This window comes from Panthera pardus, unplaced genomic scaffold, assembly GCF_024362965.1.
Source record: "Panthera pardus isolate Hobbes unplaced genomic scaffold, ASM2436296v1 HiC_scaffold_24, whole genome shotgun sequence".
NCBI lineage: Eukaryota > Metazoa > Chordata > Mammalia > Carnivora > Felidae > Panthera > Panthera pardus.
In genome coordinates, this window is record NW_026526810.1 from 61682347 (window position 1) to 61710070 (window position 27724).

Here is a 27724-nt window from a genome sequence, read left to right on the forward strand (position 1 = left end):
ATAATCTAGGGGCTTCTACGGATCAGACACCAAATGCACACGAACAATGATTTTTTCAACAAGCTTAGATGACATAGGAAGGCAGGCAATATCTCTTGTGCTGCCCTCTCCCCTGGACATTCTGCCAAGGCTTTTCTAGAACTTTAGATGCTACATGTGTTCTTTTTGGAAATTTATTTTGAAGAGTGATTTGGAGATGAGTTAAAGGATAAAAACGAAATAAACTATAAGGAAGAGTGAATAATGAGAAACGAAGGCAGAAAATGACAGAAGAATCTAAGTGTATAAAAAAATGTAAAAAATGATCTCCCTGAAGGGGTGGGGAATAAGATACTGACCTAAGAAACTTTGGAAATGAATACAGACTGTAAGACCAAAGGCAAAAGGAACTGTACATGAACACTTTAGTTGCTAAAGTTTTTCTTGTGTTAATAATTCTGTACCCATTCTACATATATAATGGAAGTGAGCAGTCATTAAATGGCAGGGGCAAGGTTTCCCCCTGGTGAATGGAAGGTTACAGATACACAAGGAGAAGCAGCTAGATGACCCCAGTGGAAATGCATTAGAGTTGGCTACATCAGTATGCTAAGTTCATGCTCAACTTAATACTAATGCAGATAGAAACATTTCTATATATTTTGTATACACAAATACCTGCTGCTCTGTCAGCTGAGAGGGCCTTAAAGTAATGACATCACAGTAGAAGCAAGCACAACTAGCTGGTTTCTAATGGCTTCTAATACCATTCTCCAGTGAGAGGAACCAGGCTTCTTAGAGAAAGGGCTGGTCCAAGTGCTGGGGCAAGAAATCTATCGGATGAGACTGGAGAATCCTATAGTGCAAGGAAATGCAAAAAAAAAAAAAAAAAAAAAAAGATGGGGTTATGTCCAAGGGACACAGGAGCCAACTGAAAGAGCTCCCAGTGGCCAAAACTGGAAAAATTTGAGTGACAAAATAAATAAAGTAGTATTGGATGATAACCCAAAGCAGAAGATGAAGATGTGAAGTCCATATTAATGTGAATAAATGACTAAATATATAAGAAAGAATAGACAAATCTCCCATGTGGAAGAATTCCAAACAGTTTATTTTTTTAAGTGTTGATTCAATAATGTAAAAAGAGGAAAGGTTATTAACAGAAAATGCAAACTGGGAATGAAGTCATCCCTCTATGTTTGGCTTTCAGAAAAGGTAGAGCTGATATTCCATCTAAAGTTTACGTTAATGATATGAATACCCTAAAGGCAGTTGAACATTAGCAATATTATCCACATTTTTTTTTTACCTGATAGCTATGTGATCATGCATTTTATGTATAGCTTTGACTGAAAACAGTAGGGCTTGCTTTTCAAATTGTGGAAGCCTGAAGTTCCTCAGAATCCCTCTTAGGCCAAGGCGTAGGTGAGAGGTGGGCAGGACGGGTTTTCAGTCCTGTATCAACCAGAGCATTTAACTCTTAAATCATGTTCTTTGTTGTAGTATTTTATTTGAAGAACGCATTCTGAAGCTAACACAAAAATATCTGAAAATCACTGCACTGTGAAATTCCTAGTGGTGTTTTGTAGGTCTAGGTTCCTACAATAGGGGGCAAAAAGGAATACCTTGGGAAAATACTGACCCACAAAATAGATGTCTTTTGGAAAGAGCTATCTGCTAATAGAAGCAGGTGTCATATGCGCTTACTAGGGCAAGTTGCAGAGCGGCTCATAATGTTTAAGTGAAATAAGCATGCCCTCCTTTCCATAGGGCCCTTGCATTGGGAACCAACAGAGCCTGGCTCACAGCAGGCTGTGGGATGCAGTGGTCGGCTTCCTGCACGTATTTGCTAATATGCAGATGAAACTCTCTCAGGTACTGTGGCCCTTCCCTGCTGTGTCATTGGTGTGAAATGTGAAATCAGTCCCCACCCCTTGGTATTCCCCCCCCCGTGTGGATGTGGCTGCTTGATCAAATGGCTAGAAAAGCCTTGCAGATTAGATCTCACTTTTAAAACTGAGGGCTTCAATGGGAGACAGGAAGGAATGCCTGGGGAGTTGGGGAGGGGGGGGGGGGGAGCCCAGACAGGTTTTGCATGGATGCAGCTTCCTTCCTTGTGTCCCACCAAACTGTCCTTTCATAATTGCCTCAACACTTGCTTTTTATGATGCTAATCCTTTATGCTTCCTTGTCACTGTTTTGTCAATTTATGACAATCTATCAGCCCTGTCTGGGTCTGTCAAATGTCTGCATGTCTCTGTAATTCATACATCCCTTCTCTCTTACCTTGGCTTCCCCTCCCTCCCCCTCTCTGCCTTTCCTTCTCACTCCCCATCTCTCTGGCAAGATGAATCAGAATCGCTCAGAGCATTTATTATGAACAAATAAATGTAGTGTATGTGGTTGTCGATCACTTCTCTCCATGGCAACCCATGAGGGAGAACTTCAGGATATGTTTCAGGCTGATTAGAGTAACATTTGCAGCATTAATTTAAGTAATGTGTATCTAAAATTTTCAAGGCTGTCACATCTGCCTCCTCTCTTCTGGAATGTGCTATTTAACCCTTTCATTTTTCCCCTTTTGACTCTGGCCTTAATGGGAGGAGAGAGCTCTTGGGAGCGCTGCTAATTTGGCAGTAATAGGTCCACTCCTGTCAGCCCAGCCAGGGCAGTGCAGTGCAGAGGCTCTGGAGACGGGAGCCTGGCCCTGCAACCTCCTCACTGGTGACTTTCAGGAAGTCACTCCCCCTTCCTGGTGTTTGGTTCCATCATCTATGAAATGTTGGGAATTAGAACAGATGATGTGAGGTCTCTTCCAGCTCTTAATATTCCACACTTCTGTGATATTCTGTGTATGGCTATGACCCACACCAAAGAGGGGGCAATCCTTCTGATTGAAAGACTAGACAAAGAACTGTGTATTTGGGAGAGAGAGAGTCTGTACAAGAAGTGTGGCCCAGAATGCATTTTTTAATCTCACCCTGAGACTACTCACCTCCTATCTTCCAAGGATTATTTTCCTTCTGTGACATAGAGTTGAAAACAGAGGGGTAACTTGGCAATGCCCCGTCTGCAATGCTGAAGTGAAAACCAAACAGACTAGTATCAAAACCATCCAGAGGAATAGCCTCAATTATATAACATTTTAAGGGACCAGTGGCAGCCAGATCACCACCAATTAGAATCAGGAGACCCTAAATTAATCCAGAAAGAAAGGAGAACCCACTTGGTGTTTATAACCTTGACACCTTAATTGGACTGCAATAGTATTCCCCAAAAGCTCACCTGATAATTCGCCAGTATAAAGAACAACATGCACTCGTAGAGATAACTGATGCCTCTTCAGTGGATTGGGTTGTTCCATAGTTTTGGACAACAAGTGGTGTCTCTGCCACACTGTGCTGATAAAAGGGAAACTAAAAGAGCTCTATTGGATGAGTCCTGCAGCAGTGAGCCTCCCCATTGCTCCAAACAGTGGATGATACGACGTCCACATTCACAATGGACGCAACCTTCACCTAACCTTTCCAGAGCAGGCTCTTGCTCACTGCCCTGTACTTTGCTGAGGGATCAGATAGCTCAGGGGTATCTCCTGTTTCTGTTCTAGGATTCCAATCAGATCGAGCTGCTGAAGGAACTCTTGGATCTCCTTCAGGACATGGTGGTGATGCTTCTGTCCCTCCTGGAAGGTTGGGCTGTTTGGTATAACTAGGCATTCACACAACTGTAATTGGTCTGAGCACTAACCATACTAATCACGCAGATTGTCCTTCTGGCAGGTCATTGATGCCGTATGACGTTGGTTAGAAAGCCAAATTTTCAGAAACAAAAAAAATGAGTGAGGGGCACATGGTCTGATGGACAGAGCCTGAAACCAACTCATTTTATATCAATAGGAAAGCCAGAATGAACTGGGGAAAACCTCCAAGCTTTGCTCTTCCCTATCCTCTCCCTCTCCCCATTGCTTTTCAGTACATCTGGCTGCCAGTGTGTATGCCAGCCATCTAGTTGGGCACCCTCCTAGGTCTAAGGGGATAAGGGGGCACCACTTATCCCTATGTGTCCCCAATAATCTGATAATGAAACCACTTCCCAGGCCCCAGGCCAGATAAAAGGCACTGGCGTGGCCATCTCCTTCTTCCCTTTGTTTCTTCCCCCTTGGCTCCTAGTGGTGTAGTCTTTATGGCTTGCTGCTCCGTCCTACCCATTTCTAAACCATCACGGTCAGAAAAGAGCCGACTCATTGGACATACAACTCTTCTAGAGGTAGCTACCTGACCAGTTACATGATGACTTGGGTTTATTTATATATTTGTATGTCTTTTTGAACCTGCCTCACAGGGAATGTGGTAAATGGAACTATTGGCAAGCAGATGGTTGACACGCTGGTAGAGTCATCTACCAATGTAGAAATGATCTTGAAATTCTTTGACATGTTCTTGAAACTTAAAGACCTAACCAGCTCAGACACCTTCAAAGAATATGACCCAGATGGTAAAGGGATTATCTCCAAAAAAGAATTCCAGAAGGCCATGGAAGGGCAAAAACAGTACACACAGTCAGAGATCGACTTTCTCCTTTCATGTGCAGAAGCTGATGAGAATGATATGTTTAATTACATTGATTTTGTAGACCGGTTTCATGAGCCGGCCAAGGACATAGGGTTTAATGTGGCAGTGTTATTGACAAATCTCTCCGAACACATGCCAAATGATTCTCGCCTTAAGTGCCTATTGGACCCAGCAGAAAGTGTACTAAATTACTTCGAACCCTACCTAGGACGTATTGAGATCATGGGCGGGGCCAAGAAAATTGAGCGCGTTTATTTTGAGATCAGTGAATCCAGTCGAACCCAGTGGGAGAAGCCCCAGGTGAAGGAATCTAAGCGGCAGTTCATCTTTGATGTGGTCAATGAAGGTGGAGAGCAAGAAAAGATGGAACTGTTTGTGAACTTCTGTGAGGATACCATCTTTGAAATGCAGTTAGCGTCTCAGATCTCTGAATCTGACTCAGCCGAAAGGCCAGAAGAGGAGGAGGAAGATGAAGATTCTTCTTACACGTTAGAAATTGAGGGGGAAGAGGAGGATGACAAGTCTTTTGAGTCTGCCTCTGCATTTGCCATGGCCTGTGCCTCAGTGAAGAAAAACGTTGCCAACTTCCTGAAGAAGGCAACCCTGAAGAACTTCAGGAAGCAGTACAGGAAGGTGAAGAAGATGACCGTGAAGGAGCTGGTGAAGGTGTTCTTCTCTTTCTTCTGGATGTTATTTGTGGGGCTATTCCAGTTGTTCTTCACCATATTGGGAGGAATCTTTCAGATCCTCTGGAGCACAGTGTTTGGAGGGGGCCTAGTGGAAGGGGCAAAGAACATCAGAGTGACCAAGATCCTGGGTGACATGCCTGACCCAACCCAGTTTGGTATCCATGACGATGCCATGGAGGCTGAGCGGGCAGAGGTGACTGAGCCAGGTATTACACCGGAACTAGTCCACTTCGTCAAGGGTGAGAAAGGAGATGCAGATATCATGTCAGATCTCTTTGGATTCCGCTCAAAGAAAGAAGGTGGCTTAAAGCATGGGCCTGAAGTGGGTTTGGGTGATCTCTCTGAGATTATTGGCAAGGATGAACCCCCTACACTAGAGAGTACTGTACAGAAGAAAAGGAGAGCACAGGTAAGCATAAGTTGTTCTGTCCTCTTTATTTATGCCCAGAAATAGACTTGCAGTCAGGTCTGATACCAATTCCCCAGGAAAACATCGTGCAGATACCAGCTCTCCCATATCCTGATCTTGCAGTTTCCAGCTCTGGGGAAAGCAAGACTCAGATGGTTGTCTCAGGGTCTTGCTGCTGAGTGGTCTTCAGCTGACATTGTAGAGTTCACACCTGATGGCCTTCCACATCTTTGTTAGAAGGTTAGTTCTTAGGCATACAGGTTTCTTCAGTGAGCCGAAAGCATAGAAAACTAGGTGTAGGTTTCCTTCACTATCCAAATCAGAGCGTTCCTGTAAAAACCTTTTGTAAGCGGAAATGGCATAAAGCAAAGAAAAGTTTATCATTTCATAAAAGCAAAAATCCTTTCTGGATTTCTTTCACTTAGCATCAACAGGTACTGATGGAGGTCTTTCATAAAAGTGAAGTATAAAGCAAACATTCGGATACTGGGAGAAACCTACAAAGCATAAGGAGAGACCTTTCTTTTGAGACAATACTTCTGCCGTGTCCCAAAAGGTCCAGATGATATCATATGATTTAGCATCATTTTTATTTTTGAGATGCACCCACTATCCAATTTGTACTTTGATCATTTGACTAGATTAAGGGAATAACAGTAATTCAGAGTCCCCTTGGTCATGGAAGGCTCTGGGTGTTCCCCTCCACTGCAGCATCCAACTCACAGCACCATTCTGGCCCTAAAAACAATGTGGAGAGAAGTACAAAGACATCAGAGCCCAAAGACAACATTTATTCATTCATTTCGTTAGTATTTATTAAATAGTTAGTATGTGCTTCTCACTGTTTTGGACTCTGAGGATACAATGGTGAATGAGAAGTGCATCATCCCTATAATTTAGTGGGGAAAAAAGGACATTGTGGAAGTCAGTACAAGCATGAAAAATGTTAGGAAGGAGGAGTGCCAGGTAAAGAAAATGTATAGGGGAAAACTGGCACCTAATTTTGGAGAGTCAGGGATGGAAGCATCAGAGCCATAGGCCTTGGTGCAAAATTATTTACTGTGTTGTGGTCCCTGATGTAGCCCCAGGCCCCAGACAGAGTTTGATACATAATAGAGATTCATTCTTGGCTTACTACATGCCAGGCTGTATTCTTAGTATATGGGTATCCATTGGTTAACAAGAGAGACAAAATTTTTGCTTTAAAACATTTTTTTAAATTTTGTTAACATTTATTTATTTTTGAGACAGAGAGAGTCAGAGCATGAACGGGGGAGGGTCAGAGAGAGAGGGAGACACAGAATCCGAAACAGGCTCCAGGCTCTGAGCTGTCAGCACAGAGCCCGATGCGGGGCTTGAACTCACGGACTGCGAGATCATGACCTGAGCTGAAGTCGGACGCTTAACCAACTGAGCCACCCAGGCGCCCCAAAATTTTTGCTTTAAAACAGCTTAACTTCTAGTGGAAGAAGACAACAAATCAATAAAATAATTATTGCTTGTGACACATGCTGAAAGATAGGAACAAAGTCATGTGTTACAAAGTGAATGTGGGCCCTAGTATGAATAGGATGGCCAAGGGACTTCTGAAAATACATCATCTGAACCAAGTCCTGAAGGGTGACAGGCACAGGAAAGACGAGGGTAGTCATACTTCAGGCAGAGGATATGGCTTGTGTAAAGGCCTTGGTGCAGGGAAGGATTTGGAATGTACCAAGAAAGAAAATGAGGTCCGGGTGCTTGGGTGTAGTAAACAACAGGTCAAGTGGTACAAGACAAGGATGGAGAGAAAGGCCATGATCACATAGGCCTTGCAGGCCTCAGTGAGGAGCTTAAATTTTATTCTAAGTGCAATGGTCACCATTCAGAGGGATTGTGGTGGTTAAAAGGATTGAAAACAAGGCAGGAACCTGGGGGAAGCAGGTTCTGGATTGGACCCGGTGTGATCTGTGTCCCATCTCACCCTGACCACGTGGGGCAGTAGGACCAGGGCCATGGGGTCCTAACACAGGTTTTCTCTCTGAGTTGAATAATAAGGACGACTGAGTTGTTGAGTTTGAAGTCTTTGTGTTGGCATTTCTCCAGAGTAGCTTGATACGGAGCAGGACACTTATGTCCTGTGATCCTGAGAAGAGCAGAGACATTCTGAAGAGAGAAAGCCATGAGGACTTGTGACCAAGGAGATGAAAATGGCCAATGCCATTTATGGCTCATTACCATGATCTCTTTAATTTGAGGAAAACTTACCTGATTGTTATTTTTGTCTAGGCAGCAGAAATGAAAGCATCACATGAAGTAGAAGGAAAAGTGGAGCCTGAGAAGACAGAGTAAGTTCTTGGTAGCTTCGTCTACTTGAGGTGCTACAGCACATAGCTCTTGATAGCACCTACTGTTCTGTTGCAATGGTAGGTAGAAAACTTAATTTCCCTTAATGCAGGAAACACATACTGTACAAGTCCTGGACATACTTCTTTTTACCCCAGCTATACAAGAAACACATTCTGTTGGTCTTGTTAACTTTGTGATTGCACTAATAGACCAGAATTTCACCATCGCGCCAAACAAATTATTGAATACCCACACTTAGCAACTTTGTATAATGCTGATGGTGGTGCTAAGATACTGAATACGTATTACATGCCATGGTCTGTGCTAAGATCTCTTATACAGCATCTCACTTAATTCCTACCACAAGCTTAGAAGAAAGGTACTATTACTAATTCCAGCAGTCTAAGAAAGTAAAGGACTCGGGGCACCTGGGTGGCTCAGTTGGTTAAGTGTCCGACATCAGCTCAGGTCATAATATTATGGTTCGTGAGTTCAAGCCCTGCATCAGGCTCTGTGCTGACAGTTCAGAGCCTGGAGCCTGCTTCGGATTCTGTGTCTCTCTCTTTCTGTCTGCTCCTCCTCTACGCATGCTCTGTCTGTCTCTCTCTAAAAAATAAACATTTAAAAAATTTTTAAAGACAACTTTTCTGAAGGTTAAAAAAAAATGTTTAGCTGAATTTAAGAAGACTACAAACATATTTACAACTGACACATGCCCATGATTATGACTCATCCAAGTGGGCACAGCTCATTAAATGCAAAGTTGACATCCAGGCACTGTGGAATGATACAGACCTGAGGTTGCCACCCTCAAGGAGTAATTACAAGATTTCTTTTTAATGTAGTCTCCCTATCTGGGCCAGGCCCCCTGCTGCCCTTTTGTGCTGAGTGGGCTTCTTGTTCGTACAGCATGGAAGATGGGGAGAAGGAGGGTACGGCCAAGGAGGAAGAGCAAGCTGACGTCCTGTGGGCAGAAGTGACAAAGAAGAAGAAGCGGCGACGGGGCCAGAAAGTTGAGAAGCCTGAAGCCTTCATGGCTAATTTCTTCAAAGGGTTGGAAATCTATCAGACCAAGTTACTGGTAAGCACTCTAGCCTGGCCACGCTCCCGGTGCAGACCTCAGACGAGTGGTCACTGATTCTGTTTCACTGTTTGCTTAGTTATGCTTCCTTGTCTTTCTCATTCCTTTTCTTCTCTCATTCCTTTTCTTCTCTCATTCATCTGTTGTTTCCTTTTGTGTTGGAGGAAAAGGAAAAGAGGCTAGCCTGGGGAAAGCCAAGTGCTCCAGCCCCTCTACCCAGCACTGGATGCCCTGTGCTCTCTGCCAGTGAGCTCTCGTGTGTTATGTGCTCACTTAGCCTGTCATAGTCCAGAGCTCAGAAACGGCCAGACCATTTGGGATGCAGAAAGAATATTCTTATGTTAGGTTCTCCTGTTACTCCTTGGAAGCTTTGTTATTCCACCTGCATTCAGCCCTCAGCATAGCTTGTAATGTCCTTTCTCTGACAAATTGCCCACTGAGGTGCAGCTGCTGATGGTCAGGATAACACCTTCCCCAACACCATTGGTGAGAGCCTCCTACACAGAGAGACTGAGAGCTTTTCCCAAACTGCTATCATTCCAGTCCTCAAGTGCTGATTTTTCTTTTTTTTTTTGTTTTAATTTTTTAAAATTTTTATTTGTTTTTAAGGCAGAGACAGAGCATGAATGGGGGAGGGTCAGAGAGAGAGGGAGACACAGAATCTGAAGCAGGCTCCAGGCTCCAAGCTGTCAGCACAGAGCCCAACGCAGGGCTTGAACTCACAGACCGTGAGATCATGACCTGAGCCAAAGTCAGAAGCTCAACTGACTGAGCCACCCAGGTGCCCCCAAGTGCTGATTTTTCTAGGGAAGATGGCAATGGGAATGCTACCTTGAGGGGGAGAGGCAGAGGGAGAGGCAGTGACTTGCAAGGGGACAAAGACTTTAGGCCACAGACTGGCTACATCCAGGGTGGGAGCTGCAGGGCTCTTCTCTGGGCGTAGAAAACTCATCATTTGTAAACAGACTTACTGTCTGCATAGAGCGCGCATGCACTCACGCACCCTAACAGCAGCATTTCGGTTCTCTGCTAGTGACCTGTTTAGGCTTTTGATTCCCTGAGGGGTAAACCAGGGCAGAGTTCCTTTTAGCATTATTCTGAGCCACTTTTCTAAATCAATGGCTCCTGTTTCTCCCCAAATAAGTCATAAGAAGTCCAGCACTGTCTTAGTACAGTGGTTATCAAGGAGTAGGGCCAGTCCCGTGTAAATTTCTAACCAGAAAAGGTCTCCTGTTGGAGGGAAGGAAGGTCTCTTTCCCTTCCAGAACTCTTCTACTTCTGCCTGTCCTTTCCTTTTCAGCATTACCTGGCCAGGAATTTCTACAACCTGAGGTTCCTCGCTCTGTTTGTAGCCTTCGCTATCAACTTCATCCTGCTCTTTTACAAGGTGATACTGCATTTGGGGGTTATTTGCTCACTATACTGTATACTTTTTAAAAATCAGAATAGAACTTATGCCCTTAATTAGAGCAGAAATTCTAATATCTAAGGAAATCTCTAAGTCCCTGGCTTCCAAAAAGGATATACTCTTTAACATTTGGAAGAATGGAGACACTGCTTGCAAGGAAGGCCAGTTAGGGCGTCATTTCCATAGTTTAGGCTTGTTCTAGTCATTACTTAATAAATTCTCCAAATATTTGTTGTGTACCTACTATATTCTAGACCCTGTATTAGGCACTATAATGCATTTCAAAATGAATAGTAAATACAAGTCTTTTTCCTTAAAGGATAAGGTAACAGAAATCCGTTATAATTGGTCCATATGTTAGAACTATTATGAAGGAAGAATTAACAGTAGTTGGTTTGGGGATATGGGAAAAGAGACTAATCAAGATAAATAAAGATTTTGAACATTGCTAAGTGGGTCTTGTAGACCATAGGCACATAATAAATGTTAGTGGAATGAATAAATGAATGCTAGGTCCTGAATTCCTGACATAGCCTTTAACTGGCTATTCTAACTTTTGCCTCTGTCCCTCCTTATCTAAAACCATCAATCTGATTTGTATAAATCTTGCTTTAATCTACATCAACCTGCCACTAGATTGAACTAATAATGGCTTTCCTTTGCCTATGGTCCGGCACTTTGCCTGTGGAGGAAAAATGGAAGTCTGTAGAGGGGCATGTAGCAAAGCTTGGCTTTAAACATACTGAGGTTGAAGTGACCGCAGACAGTCATCCAGGTGAAGGTAGCCAGCAGGCAATGGAAATGCAGGTGGAAAGCCTCACAGGTGTACATTTGGAAGCCATCTGTGTAAGAATGGCAGTTGAAGGCATGCATGTCAAAGGCATCTAAAAAAAGAATGAAAAAATGTCGACTATGTGCAAGCACATGCGCATGCAGTTGTGCACGTGCACGTTCGTGTCTTCGCCTCCTCCCAGGCCACGGCATTTCAGAAATTACCTCCTGTGGTATAGGGATCATAGCACATGTAGTAAAGCTCTCCTCTTCCTTTTTAAAGTAGGTTCCGTGCTGGGCACGGAGCCCAATGCGGGGCTTGAACTCACCACCCTGAGACCAAGACCTGAACTGAGATCAAGAGTCGGGCATTTAACCGACTGAGCCACCCAGGCACCCCAGCTCTTGTAATTTTTTTTGTTTTTCAAGAGATAGTATTTCTCTCTCGGAAATTTTCTTTGTAGTTATGATAGACATTGGAGATTCCTAGGAATAAGTTACCTAAAACCTCATTCCCTCAGCAAATAATGCTGCATTACTACCATGTGTATAGCATATGCTAGCAGTCTGAAAAAATGGGGGGAGAGCCCACTGGCAGAGGTACTTTCTGATGTTTGTAAGAAAGTGTGTGTCTTGGGCCAGGTCACTGAAGAGCCTTTGGAAGAAGAGACAGAGGACATTGCAAACCTGTGGAATTCCTTTAATGATGAGGAAGAGGAAGAAGCGATGGTGTTCTTCGTCCTACAGGAGAGCACTGGGTATATGGCGCCAGCACTGCGGGCCTTGGCCATTATCCACACCATCATCTCTTTGGTCTGTGTGGTGGGCTATTACTGCCTGAAGGTGAGTTGCTGGCTACTCTGAATCTAATCTGACTCCTTGGGGAAGATGCATCATTTTGAACCCAGCGAGCCCTTTATTCTCCAGGACTTGGCTTGTAGCCTGAGGTTCAGAGAGTGGTGGCAGTGCCATCACCGGGGAGCTGGTTAGAACTGCAGAATCTTGCCCCACCCCTGGCCTTTTACCTCAGAAGCTACGACTCAACATGCCCTCCTGGGTGATCTGTATTCACACCCTACTGTAAGAAGCCTTACTCCGGGAGTCCCTTTTCAGATACTTCCTGTTGAATTTCATAGGATTAGAGTCATCATGCTAAGTCACACATGCAGCTAGTAATGAGAGCTGCTTCTGATCTTGGAACTTATGTTGGAATTTTACAAAAATGCTTTTCACCTTTCAAAATTTATTGGTTTTTAACTACTTCAGATGTCAGAAGTAAACTTACTGATGGATTACTGTCTCAGCTATCTAGTGCTGTGCAACAAATCCTCCCGAGACCTTAGTCGTTTAAAATAACAATCACTTTTTAAGATTCTGTGACTTGGCTGGGCACATTTGAGCAATCCCTCTGCTCTGTGTGAAGGCAGCTGTGCCAGCAACCATCTGTCAGCTCAGCTGGGCTGGACTGTCCATGATGGCACACTCTCACACCTGGAGTGTTGTCAAGGGAACAGCTGGAAGGCTGGGCTCAGCTGGGGCAGCTGGACTTCTCTCTCCGTATAGACTCAGAGCATTCCCCCTTCCGTTTGGCCTCTCTGTATGCTCTTTCCGGCAAGGTAGCTGGACTTCTTGCATATGACGGCTTGGGGTTTTCCAAAAAGAGCACAGTAACGGAAGCTGCTAGCCTTTTTAAAGCTTAGGCCTAGAACTGTCACAGTGTCACTTTACTGCCTTCTGGTGGTTACAGAAAGTCACAGGGTCAGCCCAGATTCATTGTTGCACAGGAGATGAGGGGGAGCCACACAAGGGCGTGAATATGAGGAGACATAGTTCACGGGAGCCATCTTCAGACACTACTATAGTTATATGAATCTTTATATATTCATGTGAATCATAGTATTTTTGGCTTTCTAAGTCTGGTTCTGTTGCTACTATACCACATCTTTTTTCTCATTACATTTTGTTTCGTAAGTAGGAAGTCTCCTTGGCCATACACTAAGCCATCTTCTCCTGGGAAGAGTCCCAAACATATATTCCTATCTCTGTGGCCCTCTCTTCGTCCCCAGGAACTGTAGTATCATGTGGGAAGTCTAGCTACCCCGGTGGGGAGACCACTTGCTCTAATCCACGCTAAGGACTCTTTTGTAATGATGAGAGCACACATTCTGGAGGCTGCCTGGGTGGGACTTACAGTTCTGCCACTTAACCTCACCATTCCTATCTCCTCCTCTGTACATATGAGTGTTAATAATAATAGCACAACCCCTAAAAGTAGCTGGGAGTATTAAATGAATTAAAATGTATAGAGGGACCCAGAACACAAACATAGTAACCACTAGAGTGTTAGTGGTTTACCTTAGTTTACCATCCTAGGGCTCAGCTTGTTGGATTCAGTGCAGGTATACCAGTGACCTAGAGAAAACACAAGGTAAACACTATCTAGGGAATAAAGATGTGGAAGTCCTACTTACAAGGATATACAAATCCTTAGAAGACTGAAGGGGGGAATGCTTCGAATTCCAGAGATGAGTACTGCTCTAAAACTTGGTAGTATTATGATTATGATTATGATGATGATGATGATGACTATTCAGAGTCATTTCACAATATAGCAGGTATTAGTCAGAGTAGCTTTATCTTTGCTTTCCCTCCCACATCATCCATTAACTAGCAAGCGATCATCAGTTCCTCACAGGGTGCAATGCCTATTATTAGCCTTTGCCACCTTCCTGTCATTAGTCTTTTCTTTCCGTGGTGTTGTTTTGTTACGTTAAAGATAAAAAGGGCAAGAAGTAACTCTTTACAAATCACTGTCTAAATTTTGTCTTTTTTTTCCCTTGGAAATAAGGGAATAGCATGGGTATTTATAGATACCGTGAGCTTTGAGAAAGAGTTATTGGAAGAACCCGTTTGGAGACCAAAGCCTGAGGGATGTTGCCAAGTAACCAGTGGCTTTCCAGCTGAATGAGAAGCCTTGGCTCTGTCTGCATTAAGCTTTCCTGGCTACAGGAGCCCTGGCTATTCTGAATTCTCATTTCCCAGGATTTCAGTAGCACCCTCTGACCTCACTAACTCTGTCCCTTATTTGAATTATTGTATGTCTGTTGATGGTTGAAGCAAGTTTCCCCTCCTTCTCTACTTTTTTTTGTGGTAGGCCACCATAGCCATGCCACCATCTCTAGGCTAAACTCAAAGTTCCAAATGTAAGAGAATGGGGAATGATAATAGGAAACCAATAACTGTGTTCCTCTCAGGAAGAAAACTTCAATAACAGCCCAGTGAATCCTCTCATCCCTGCTAGCAAACCCCCATGTTTCATTAACCACACGTCAGTGCCATGAGATCAGTATGACCCTAGCCATTGAAGGGGGCTGGAACATTCCATGGTATTCTGTGGCTGAGCAATCCATTCTAGAATAGTTCATTTTCTTTCTAAGTCATGTTTCAACTCCAGCCTAGGAGTCATAGGGTACCTAACTCATTTGGCCCAGGGACTGGTCTAAATATGGCCTTCTCCCCAGGATGGGTCAAGGAGTCCAGTTTGTATTACTACAAGCTATTTAACCCAAACCTTAAAGGGTGGCCCAAGATGAGGGTGGCTCCAGATTTTTGGAGAAGGAAACATATTAGCCAAAGGAGTGAGAAGAGATTTGACTTTGGACCCACAACTAGGCACCCTGAGAATCCTACTACAAAGAGATTACTGCCCCCAGGCTGCCTGGCTGGCTCAGTTGGTAGAGCATGAGACTCTTGATCTCAGAGTTGTGAGTTTGAGCCCCAGGTTGGGTGTAGAGATTACTAAAAAGAATAAACTTCAAAAATAAGAGATTACTGCCCCCTCAAATGGGAAAGGTTAATTTGCGAGAAATGCTTGGGAGAGGGTGCTTGAATTAGAAAGCCTGCGTTGAGTAAGCAGTGTCTTCCCACTCGTAGGTCCCTTTGGTGGTGTTCAAAAGAGAAAAAGAAATTGCCAGGAAGCTGGAGTTCGATGGCCTGTATATCACTGAACAGCCATCTGAAGATGACATCAAGGGGCAGTGGGACCGCTTGGTAATCAACACACCGTAAGTGTCCCCTCACCTCCATCCCAAAAAGGGAAAGGCGTCTGTCCTGTAAACAGAATGGCATGTTCTTAACCAGCCTTGGAGACTGATTAATAGAAGCCTTTTTTTTTTTTGGTTTCTAGGACGTGTTTTCTCTACCGCCTTCCTAGTAAATAGCCCATTGCCCGTCAAACGCTGGTGTTGTATCCCTATGCATTCAGTGGGGGATTGGAGGCTGTCGGGGAGTGATGAGCATATTTAACTAAGAACAGATGGTCCAGTGCAGTGTTAAGTAGTTTTCATGTTCGAGTCATACAGAATGCTTCCCTGACCCAGAGGTTCTGAGATCATCTGATCTGTTTCCAGAGCACCTATGCTGCACAGCAGTCCTGCCTCGGCACCAACTCTGAAGTTGTCTCAAAAAAGTAGCCTGGATAGTATTAGAGCTCCTTCCAATGTCGATGGATAGGCAGTTCCTTGGGCAGTTAGAATAGGGCCATCAGGGGGCACCTGGGTGACTCATTTGGTTAAGTGTCTGACTCTAGATTTCAGCTCAGGGCATGATCCCAGGGTCGTGGGATGGAGCCCTATGTCAGGCTCCACACTGAGCATGGAACCTGCCTAGGATTGTCTCTCTCCTTGTGCGCCTCTCTCTCTCTCTGTCTCTTAAATAATTAAAAAAAGAGCCATCTGGCTGGGGGTGCTACTACCTGTGTCATTAAGCCTGTCTTGATGGGCATGTATGTGATTAGTACTGTGATGGGAAAGACTATTGATTCTACAGGCAGAGGCGGGTTACCAGGTCAGCTCTGTAACTTAGTTGCCTGTGAAAGGGGCAAGGTAATGAAGCCTTTTAGACCCTGATTTCCTCTTCATTAACGGAGCCATGAGAATACCTACGACCTCCTGCAGTCTGGGAGGATCAATGAGTGTATGTCACATGCTTGGTACAATACACCTGGCACGTGGTAGGCATCAAGCTGTTGGTCATTCCCTCTCCCTACCTGTTCAGAAAATGGCTGCCATCATTAGCGAAGGTAATGCCAGTGTGTTCCCAACTGGGAAAATGAGAGTTTGAAGATAAATTAATGTGTTGAAGGAAAAGAGATACGTAAACAGAGGGGACTGTTGAAACCCTTAGCTGTGCCAATTAAAATATGCATGTCTGCAAACAGCAACTCTGACCCTGGGAGAAGAAAATTGCTCCTTATCCAAAGAGGGTCAGGCACACTGAGGGAGGCAGCTCTGTAAAGGCCCAGCTGAGCTTTTTAAAATAGTCTCTAGAAAGGGGAAGAAAAGAAGTGAGCATGCAAATCAAAAGCCTGTCCCCTGCTCCATGTCTGTGCCAGTCAGCTCGAATAAAGAAAAAAAAGGAAAACACGAGGCCTAATTTCTGACCCTTTGTCATCACATCACAGAAATTTTGTATACTCTTAAATAATATGATTCTTTGGTCAGCTTTCTGCAGTTATCAGTAATGCTTGTATATGTGACACAGGTGATGTGGCCTAAAAGTCTCAGTAAAAAGGCAGTTCAGCTTCTATGAATGGATCTAAGGAGATAATAAGACAATTACACTAAAACGTTCCAACAAGGATATTTGTTGATTTTTTTTTTTCATTTGAAGTGGCTTCAGTGCCCATGAGTAGAGAAATGTGTAGATAGCATTTTTAAAAATTTTAGATGGATGAATCTTTGTTTCCACAGTAATGGCACCACAATACACGTAACCTACTTTTTACAGTTAACTATATGTCAGAGAGCAATCTTATTTTATTTTTATATTGTTAATGAACTACAAACTTTAAAAAATGGAGCACTGCTGATAGCTTCAAAGTCCGGGATGTTCTCTCTGATCGTATTCTCCCCAACCCCCACTTAACTACTCTCCTGGCTTCAGTGATATTCATTCTTGTGCTTTAGTATATAGTTTACCTCTTAGGTATGTGTCCCTGGAACCATTGTTTCATGTCAACTGATTTTGAGCTTTATGTAAAGGGAATTATGCTACATGCATTATACTGTCATTGAAATCTTTCATTCAGGAGTGCATCTGGAGCTTGCCCAGGTTGATGTGTGTAGCCATAGTTTGGTCATTTTCAAAGCTGTAGCATTTTCCATTATATAAGTACCTGTCATGTGTGTATCGTGTATTTATACATTTTCCTGACAGTGGATATTTCAACTGTTTCTAGTCTCTGGCTCTTATAAACAGTGGGACAATGAATACTTTTATACCCGATGCTCAAGTAAAAGAGTTTCTCTAGAATGGAAATCAGGAAAGGAATTTCCTGAATAGTAAGGTATGCAAGTGTTTGTCTTGATTAACATTCCAACCAGCACTGTATGAGAGTTCCTGCTTCTCTGCCTTTTTGCTACACTTGTTAAGAAACTCAAATAATTTTGCTAATTCAGTAGGTGTGTAATAGCATCTCACTGCGCATTTTTTTGATTTCTAAAGAGGTTGAGCATCTTGTATTATTTTTTGACCATTCATATATAGAAGTAGCACTTATTTATGCATTTCCCTTCTGAAGGCCCTGTCATCTACCTGACATTTAAAAAATTTTTTTATGTTTATTTGAGAGAGAGAGACAGTATGAGAAGGGGAGGGACAGAGAGAGAGGGAGACACAGAATCCAAAGTAGCCTCCAAGCTGTCAGCACAGAGCCTGACATGGGGCTCAAACTCACGAACCAAACCGCGAGATCATGACCTGAGCTGAAGTCAGATGCTTAACCAACTGAGCCACCCAGGCGCCCCCATCTACCTCAGATTTTAAGTAAAGGATATTATTTAAAAATACGTATATTATCAAGTAAAACTATGTTTTCTACCTTCAAGGAGCTTACATACCTAGTCAGGGGACAAGAATACCCAGACCAAGGTAAGATCATGTCTGTGAAAGGGTCTTGCCTGGAACCTTCAGTCAGCATCTCTGTGGCATCACTTGTGGAATTTTACCCTTAGGACCACATATGACCAGGGCCAAGTTGTATGTTAAGGACCAAATGTGACCAAGGCCAAGTTGTATGTTATCCATTTGGATAAAGGATTTAAGAGAAAGGAGATATTGGTGTGGACAGAGGAAGCCTGGATTGATTTTTATTTGCTTTGGTTATTTTAGGCTCTAAATGTAATACGTGAAAAAAATTAAGTAGAAAAATGTACAAAGAAGAAAATGAAAATAATCACTTGCATGCCTCCAGAGATAAAACCTATTACCAGTTTACTTTGTAACCCCAGCATCTGTTTTTGCTTTTAAGTGGCATTTGGATGTTTGAAACAAAGAAATTGCTTTTGCTTCCCCTTTCCCCCCTCCCTACAGAAAAAAATGTTTAAAGATTGTCAGCTTGTTTGTTGAGGGAGAAGTGGCATTTGCTCACAGTTGTTCTTCTGAGAGGCCCATGAAGAGAGGGATGTCCTCACTTCCTTATCACCAGCTTGGGTGGTCTTTATAAAAAAAGAGACTGTTATGTTCCACAGGCAATAAGAAGGACTCAGATTAAGGAAAACAGAAGTAAGAATGCCTGCACCAAGGGTCAGAGGTTCCTTGGCTGCAATCTAGACTCACAATGAACTCTCCCAGGAAAGATCGATTTCAGGATGGAAAGGAGAAAAGTATCTTAAATGGTTTTTGCCAACCTACCCAAAAGTGACAGTCCTTCCTTAATTTGAACAATGACAATTTGCAGTGGAGCTGGTATGAGTTCCTAGGCTCAGGGCAGAAATTGCCTCTGAGGGGTTAGGGATGGTATGGTAGAGGGGACCACGTCCAAAAGACAAGAGGGGTCTAATTCCCTGAGAAAAGCAGACCCCACAGGAGTTACATGGGAATGGAAAATAGAGTGGATGAGCGCTCTGGTTAAGAAAAACCCCACATACATGAACAAAAGATGATTCCCATACTGGAAACTTCATGAAGTTAGGGACCTTGTCTACACTTTCCACCACTATATCCCTATCAGCTACCCCAGGTACCAACATGAAGTTAGGCACTCAGTGAAGGAAGGTTGAATGCATGTGTTTTCCTATAGGCTTTTGTTTGCAGTTATACTGGGATCAGGAGGCATGGATCTGCTTCTGTCTAGTCTGATGCCACAATTTCTGGCTCTTTACCATACTTTTGAAGGAGAAAATGCAGAGTGGCTCTCCAGTATTCCAGAAGTCAACACAAAGAAGCAAAACCATAAATCTGACCTGTGGGGACTCTGACTTTCAATCAGTCTGAATTCTCGAATGAGCAGGACAAAACCCAAGGAGATCCTAGATCCAGACACAGATTGCAAAGCTTCTTGATGTGCTTGCCTTGATGCTAAGAATCTCCCTTTTTTATTTTGTTTTTCAGATCTTTTCCTAGTAACTACTGGGACAAGTTTGTAAAGAGAAAGGTAGGCCTTGTCAGTTGGGAGTGGGGGGTAGGGATGGGGAGAGTTCCATGACCACCAAAGAAATGTAGGGGTTTTTTTTGTTGTTTTGTTTTTTTAAGTTCTTCATCTACAGGGGCGCCTGGGTGGCTCAGTCAGTTAAGCATCTGACTTCAGCTCAGGTCATGATCTCGCAGTTGACGATTTCGAGCCCGGCATCAGGCTCTGTGTTGACAGCTTGGAGCCTAGAGCCTACTTCAGATTCTCTCTCTCTGTCCCTCCCCTGCTCGCACTCTGTCTCTCTCTCTGTCAAAAATAAAGAAACATTAAAAAAAAATTTTTTTAAGTTCTTCATCTACAAACATGAATAAATTTGATGTTGTTTTTATGATGGTATCTCAAAAAGAGTAAGTCACAGAAGGGTTTTTTATGAGCATATGTAGGTTTTGGCTCCATTGCTATAATCAGCTGCCCTAAACAGCTTAATACAATCACTGCTTTCTGCATACTAGTTTCTTTCTCTGCTCCAAAAAGATACCAGCTTGAAAAAAACGTTTTTCACCTATCTCTGTCACTTCTGTTTTCTCCGGGGGGGGGGGGGGGGGGGGGGGGGGGGCGGGGAATGTTATTTTATTTTTTTTATTTTTTCCTTTTGCATTTTGAATCATGTCTTTATCAGTCACTTGAAAGAGCCCAGAGTGTAGCAAAGCTCCGAAGACCTCGGGGCCAGAGAAAACACTGATGGTGTTGAGTGGCCCAAACCCACCCTGTTGTCTTCTCTCTTTAGGTGATTAACAAGTATGGTGATCTCTACGGAGCAGAACGCATTGCTGAACTCCTAGGTTTGGACAAAAATGCCCTTGATTTCAGCCCAGTAGAAGAAAGCAAAGCAGAGGTGGCCTCTCTGGTGTCATGGTACAGAGCTTAGGAGTTTAAATCCAAAGTCTGGCCGTAGTGGATCCTTTGATTTTCCAGCCCTCTTCTGCATGCCAGAGGAAGGAACTGCAGAATGTCTGTGTGGTCTCAGGCTCTGGTCTGGCTTAGGAGTTTCTTCTAGGTTCTAACATATTGGGAGAATGCTGCCTTAAAAAATGGAAAGGCCTATCAGCTTTTATGCCTCAAAGAGCTGAAAGAGAAAGACTAATTAAAATTTCAGGATGTATGATTCAACCATTCTCGGTCTCATGGGGAACACATACAGCTTGCAAAACTCAGAGCTGTATTTAGATTATTAAACCTGAGAGGAAAAAAACTGAATTTTTCCCCTTATTAAACACTTAACTGCATTCTGACATTTATAAGTTTTAAAATTACTTGTCCCCCTTTAGGCTGAGTTCCATCGACATGAAGTACCATATCTGGAAGCTGGGAGTTGTTTTTACTGATAACGTGAGTATGGCATCTGGAAAAACGAGATTCTGTGCCACAGGGCCAGGGATGTCATTAGATGCCATCGGGTGACACGCTAGGGGGTGCCAAGAAAGATTCAGTGATTGCTTATGAAAGATGGAGGGCCTTCACCATACCTGGGGAACAGTAGTGTAAGGCAGACAGGCTTTCACTCGCTCTGTTCCCAAAGATGAGAAAAAAAAAAGGGGGGGGGGGGGGGGTTAATGGGCCCATCATGAGGCCGGAATGCCTGAAAAGTTACTAAATTGCCTCTGTTTCCACAGTCCTTTCTCTACCTTGCCTGGTATACAACCATGTCGATCCTGGGCCACTACAACAACTTCTTCTTTGCTGCCCATCTGCTAGACATTGCAATGGGCTTCAAGACGCTGAGGACTATTCTGTCATCTGTAACTCACAACGGCAAACAGGTATTGGGTTTATCCTGATGCAGAACAGGAGGGGCCTCGATACAGATTGGGGAGGGGAGCCAACAACAGGTAGTATGCTAGTGGACAACTGTGGGTCATAGAGTATAGTACAAATTTCTTGGCCAAACACGTGAACTACTAGATTGTTTTTGCAAACTTGTGGCCATCACTTAAGAGCCCTAAGACCTTGGTTTAGAAACCCTGAACATTTAATCAAATGTTCAGGAAAGGGGGGAGGAAAGCAGGTGATGGGCATCTCAGAATCACTTTGGAGACTCTTTTTAGGTTTACCCTTTCCTCCATGAATCTGATACATTCCCTGGGGATTGGTAAGTAGGCTATGTATTTAGAAAACTTCCCAGGAAACTACATGCTTCTGATTATGAAGCAATGACTTCTACATATATATATACACATATATGTCTATATCTATATCTGTCTATAGTCATGGCTATGTCCAGTCTCATCAGTGTCTAGTCTGTCTTCTACAGTGCTGTCAGGGTCATTCCCTTGATTAAAATCCTCTAATGGCTCTTTCTGTCAACAAATTCAAACTCTTTAGCATTTCATTCCTCATTAAGTGCAACTTCCTAAGTGAGGCAGGAGTTCCCTCATGTCTCTAAACCTTTGTGTAGGAGAGGGAGAAAAGAATGAACTTAAAACGTGCCCAGCTTTGTACAGCCATTGGGAAAACCATACGAAAATTCCTCAAAAAATTAGATGAAGAGCTACCCCATGATCCACCAATCCTACTTAGGGGTATGAGATCACTATCTCAAAGAGATGTCTGCATTCCATGTTCATTGAAGCATTATTCATAATAGTCAAGATATGGAAAAAACCGGAGTGTCCATCAATAGATGAAAGGGTAAAGAAAATGTGGTATGTATATATAATGGCATATTAATCAGCCATAAAAAAAAAAAAGGAAACCATAGCACTCAAGACAACATAGATGGACCCTGATGGCATTAATGCTAAGTCAGATAACCTAGACACAGAAATACAAATACTGTATGATCTCACTTATATGTGGAATCGAAAGAAATTGAACTCCTAGAACCAAAGAGTAGAATGATGGTTGCCAGGGGCTGGAGGAAATGGAAGTGTTGCTCAGAGAGTACAGACTTTCAGTTATAAGACAAATAGATTTGGGGGATCTAATATAAAACATGGTGCTTATAGTTAACTGTCTCATATACTTGAAATTTGCTAAGACAGTAGATCAGAAGTGTTCTTACCACCCTCCCCGCCCCGCCACACACAGATAATAATGGTAACTGTGTGAGGTGACAGATCTGTCAATTAACCTGTGTCATTTTACAATGTGTACACCTATTAAATCATCTTGTGTGCCTTAAAAAAAAAATAGGGATTCCAACCAGAAAAAACTAAAGTCAAATTGACCTTTAATTGTTCTGCAGTGAAAGGTGATAGAAGCAGATCTACAAATACAGAGAACCAGTGGTTTGCCAGAGGGAAGGGAGTTGTGGGTCCAGGCTCCCAGTTATGGGATGAATGAGCCATGGTCATAAGAGGCTCAGGATAGGGAATGTAGTCAATGGTATTGTCACAGCATTACATGGTGACAGATGGTAGCTACATTTATGTATCCGAGATGTCGAATCACTATGTTGTACACCTGCACCTAGTGTTCCATTGTCAACGATACTCAAAAAATTTTCTGAAAGATAAAAGGTGCTAGGTCATCAAGTATTAGGGTGGTTTGTTTCTTCTAGGTTTCTGGCACTAGCAGCAGTCAATGTTTCTCGATTTAGTTGAAGATAAAAAGAACAGAGAAAAGCTAGAGGTAGAAATTTGCCGCCGCATTCAAACAACTCAAGTTTGGGGAGGTTATGACGGACTGTGATGTAGGTATTTGCTTAGCGTGCTAAATGCTTCCCTATAGGTTCCTGGGAGAAAGGCCATTGTGTATTTTTACGTGTGTGTCTTGGGAAGTTTGATCCTATAAAGGCAGTGTTTCCTAAAGGGTGATCTGTGGAAAACCAGTATTACGATATGCTCTTTTAGAATTCGTTTCTTCCCCTTTACTCAGATATTGAAACTTCAGTTTTTATTGATTCGGCTTAATGGCATTACGCAAAACTGTACCTTAAATGGAAAGGGGAAACAATGAATTTTTTATATGGGCTTGCTGAATAAACTCTGGCAAGATTGTAAAAAACAAACAAAACAACATGCCCAGCTTTGGGTGCCATCAGCCAAGTACTATGACAGGCTCACAACTACCTTGTAAGGTAGATGTTATGTTCACTTGACAGATGAGTGAACTGACGTTTAGAGAGGCTGTCTCACCCAAGACCACACAGCTGCTAAGTGGCAGAACTAGCCATTTCTTCCTTGGTGCAAAGCCCAGGTTCTTTGTCTGTTTCTAAAACGAACTGCATTCTGTGAGGTCTGCGGTTTGCTAAGTTACTATTCACCATTCGAAGGAGCCTCTGAATATGTTTCTTGTATTCATAAAGACTGTGATCTTCCTAGCTCCGGCTCAGCCTCCAGTCTGTCAAATGGGCCAGATGAGCAGGTCCTGCCTAGTCCTCATTTGTGGTACTTCTTGAAGCCTGGAAATAAGCATGCCCTGTGCCCTTGCAAAGGTTTTAGGCAGATTTGTTGATGATGAGAAATGTCACTTTGCTAAACCATCATAAATAATTCTTATACTAACTTCAAAGCTATCACACTTTTCCACTCATGGTTATTTATGAAAACGTGTAATGTAGGGACACCCACCAGTCCAAAGAATGTTTAATTTATTAAAAAAATTTAAGATTTATTCATTTTTTGAGAGACAGAGAGAGAGCCCCAACCTTTAATTTCTTTAGAAGCAGCGTTGGAGTGGAAGCCAGATCGTGAAGCCTCAGCTCCCTGCTCTCTCTGTAAAAAACCTAGGGAACCTCCTCCTAGCACAGTTTCTATTCAGTCCTAACTGCCTTCGTAGATTATTTAGCCCAGTCCCATCCCCAGGTATGTGTCTGCCAGGGCTGCTGTAACAGAACCAGGCCGTGGCCCAAACGATGGAAGGAAACTACGGACGTGTATCTTTTCTCCATTCTGGAGGCTGGGAGTCTAAGATCAAGGTGGGGGTAGACTCGGAGGGCTCTGTCCTCAGTTTACACTTGGCTGGCCTCTTACTTTGTCACTTGCTCTTCCCTCTGTGCCTGCAGCTCCTGCTGTCTCTTTGTGTCCTAACGTCCTCCTCTTGTAAGAACTCCAGTTAGATCAGAGTGGGGCTGATTCTAAATGCCTCATTCTCATTTACCTCTTTACGGGCCTGACCTCCAAATTCAGTCATGTTCTGAGATGCTGGAGGTGATGAATTTAGTCCACAAGCCCTCAGCGTTACTGTCTTCTCCCCATAGCCCGTTTTCTCCACCTGCAGTAGAGCAACCTTCGCTCCTACCCCCTCCTCTGTCCCCTTTCTTGTTTCCTTGGGGTCTCCAAGAACCTCCGAGGGTGGAGAAGACCCACCGCCTTTCTCCTGTCTCTTTCCTGCTCGCAGCTGGTTCTGACTGTGGGTCTCCTGGCTGTGGTGGTTTACCTCTACACCGTGGTGGCCTTCAACTTCTTCCGCAAGTTCTACAACAAAAGTGAAGATGACGATGAGCCTGATATGAAGTGTGACGACATGATGACGGTGAGACCCCCCCCTCCGCAGGCCAGCTGGTCACTGTCCTCCCTGGGTAGGGAGGAACTGGAGAGTCACAGCGACAACAGAGACTAGAGCAGAATCCACATCTCTGAAAGGGAGAAGTGTCCAGGAAAGACAGAGGGATGGAAAGAAACAGGGTTTGGGAGCACTCACCTACACCTAGGTGGAAAGAGCACACTGCAGAGAGGGTCTCTGTCACCTACATTTGTGGTAAAGATGCGAATTACCTGTATCTGAATGTGGACAGACACACATCTAAATTTCTTGGAAGTCAAGCTTTGGTTCTTTGTCTCGGAAATCTAGGGGTGTAGTCCCATGAATCTGGTGCCCAATTTATTTCCGGAAGCCCCAGGGGATTTTTTTTTTCCAGAACAGCTGCTATAGTCTGACAAAATGAGAGTGGCAGGCTGGCGGGGCAGAAGGTTCCTGTCAGGCCAGCCACTAGTGGGCAAGAAGAACACAGCTCCCAGGGAGCTGGCAGAGCGACACTTGCATCTGTAGATGTTCCTAATGATGAGATTTCAGGCAAACACTGTGTGTCAGGGACACGTGACATTGAACTACCCTACCTTGTGATTTAATACAGGTAACATTCTGGCCAAAGACTCACCTTATGCTTTCTTGGGACAGGTACCCCTATCAGACAGCAATGTAACAGTCACTAGAGCATCACTGTGACCAGCATGCATCTATCTCCATGCTTTTCCCTCTGAACCTCACCCCTCTAGGCAGGACTGATGGTGGTGGGGGGCGGCGCCCTGCTCTAGGATCTGGCACGCAGATCCCTGCCCTGGATGACCCATGCAGCACAGGAGCAGAAGTCGCCTTCTCTCAGAAGCTGTAGGAATCCCTGCCCTCCTGGGGGCACAGAGGATGTGGAAGTAGGAGGAGGCCTTTTCCGGAGGCTGCAACTTTAAAGGAGGGAAAATGAGCATCTGGCAAAAGCATGCTCATCAGGGTCCAAAGGTGTTTTAACTTAGACGTTTCCTACATGAATTCTCTTACAGGTGTCAAATAGTTCAAAACTTATTATCTGCTCATTTAAAAAAAATCTTTTAAAGGCTACACGTACCCACAGTCTTTCCACCTTTGGACACCGCACACTGACCAGAGGGTGCAGAGGACAGCAGCTGGCAGCAGAATACTGACATCACTGGAGAGGGCTCTGTCCTGCCTCGCGCAGGTGAAGGTTCGGACCATCTTGCTAAAGACAGAGCTCCGTGACTTTTACCTGAATTGCCACTGTTGTTCTTCTCTAGTGTTACCTATTCCACATGTATGTGGGAGTAAGAGCAGGAGGCGGCATTGGCGACGAAATTGAAGACCCTGCTGGTGATCCTTACGAAATGTACCGCATTGTCTTTGACATCACATTCTTCTTCTTTGTCATTGTCATCTTGCTGGCCATCATTCAAGGTAGGGTTGCCAGTTAAATATGAACAGGGCTTATTAGATCTAGTTCTTTCTTGCTCTGTGTCTGTGACATTTTGTATAGAGGTTTGGACATTTATTTACTTGTTAATTCAGTAAATATTTATTGACTATCTCCTGTATGCAAGGATTTGGCTGTACATAGAGCCAAAGATAGGGGCACTGACATAAGAAACTTGAGAATGCCACGGGAGGACTCCCCCTCCCCCCTATTATCCCCCACTCTGGTTGTTTCCTTCTCCTTCTGCTTCCTAGATCCCTCCTGTGGCTAGTCTTGTCCCACAGCCTCATGGTTCCTGCCCTTATTTTTCTTCCCAGGCATTAGGGTGGGGAAGGAGCAGAGAAAGGAGCTATGAGAGAGTGACGTGTTTGTTTTGTTTTGTTTTTTTATCTTTTGCGGGGAGGGGTACTGCTATTGTAGTCAACAACTTGTCAGGAATTAGAGGAAGATGATGAATTTAGTTGGAGTCACACCAAGTTGAGCTACCTATAAACATGCGGGTGTTGAGGGCTAATAAGCGGGTAACTGTAGTAAGTCTTTCAAGAGACCTGTCAGGAATGGAATAGGATAGAAATAATGAATAATAAGCACACATAAAATAAACACGAATGCAACAGTACAAATGGGATACATCAGTGCTGGTGGTGGTGATCAAAGATGTGAATGGAGAGGAGATGCTCCGGAAGCAAAAGCAAAGAACCTGAAGAGGAATCCTGATTTACATCACTCCCTAAGGGGCTAGAGAAGAGGAAGAGCCCACAGGACTGGAAACGGAATGGCCAAGCAACATAGAACAGGGAAGGACTAGGGGAGAGCCAAGTGGGTCACGAAGTCTGTGGTTAGCATCCAATACTGCAGGAAGGTGGAGGAAGAGGAACAATGAGAAATGGTTAGCCTGGATGCAACACTTGAAAACCCAACTATTTTTTCTGATTTTGCTTTAATCAGCCTTGATAATTCACTTTTTGTCAAAACACTGTGGCCTCAACAATTGAACCACTGCCCTGAGCCACTAAACAGAGTATTCTAAACACTTTATCTGTCTTTGTATTTAAAATGTCAGGTCTTATTATTGATGCTTTTGGAGAGCTAAGAGACCAGCAGGAACAGGTGCGAGAAGATATGGAGGTAATGTTCGGCTAGTTCCAACTCTATT

The 27724-nt window shown here is 43.6% G+C and overlaps 1 protein-coding gene across 1 annotated transcript in view; it reads left to right on the top strand.

The window, feature by feature from the left end:
- The window catches only part of RYR3 (ryanodine receptor 3), a 524284-nt gene that overhangs the window by 491512 nt on the left and 5048 nt on the right, over window positions 1-27724 (top strand). Inside the window, exons 86-100 of the mRNA XM_053889214.1 lie at window positions 1750-1854; window positions 3587-3668; window positions 4321-5648; window positions 7917-7975; window positions 8886-9057; window positions 10358-10444; window positions 11879-12079; window positions 15170-15300; window positions 19628-19670; window positions 20434-20561; window positions 20975-21035; window positions 21320-21466; window positions 24987-25121; window positions 26396-26552; window positions 27632-27696. Coding sequence (XP_053745189.1) covers window positions 1750-1854; window positions 3587-3668; window positions 4321-5648; window positions 7917-7975; window positions 8886-9057; window positions 10358-10444; window positions 11879-12079; window positions 15170-15300; window positions 19628-19670; window positions 20434-20561; window positions 20975-21035; window positions 21320-21466; window positions 24987-25121; window positions 26396-26552; window positions 27632-27696 — 2901 coding nt within the window. The remainder of the gene's footprint in view (window positions 1-1749; window positions 1855-3586; window positions 3669-4320; window positions 5649-7916; window positions 7976-8885; window positions 9058-10357; window positions 10445-11878; window positions 12080-15169; window positions 15301-19627; window positions 19671-20433; window positions 20562-20974; window positions 21036-21319; window positions 21467-24986; window positions 25122-26395; window positions 26553-27631; window positions 27697-27724) is intronic.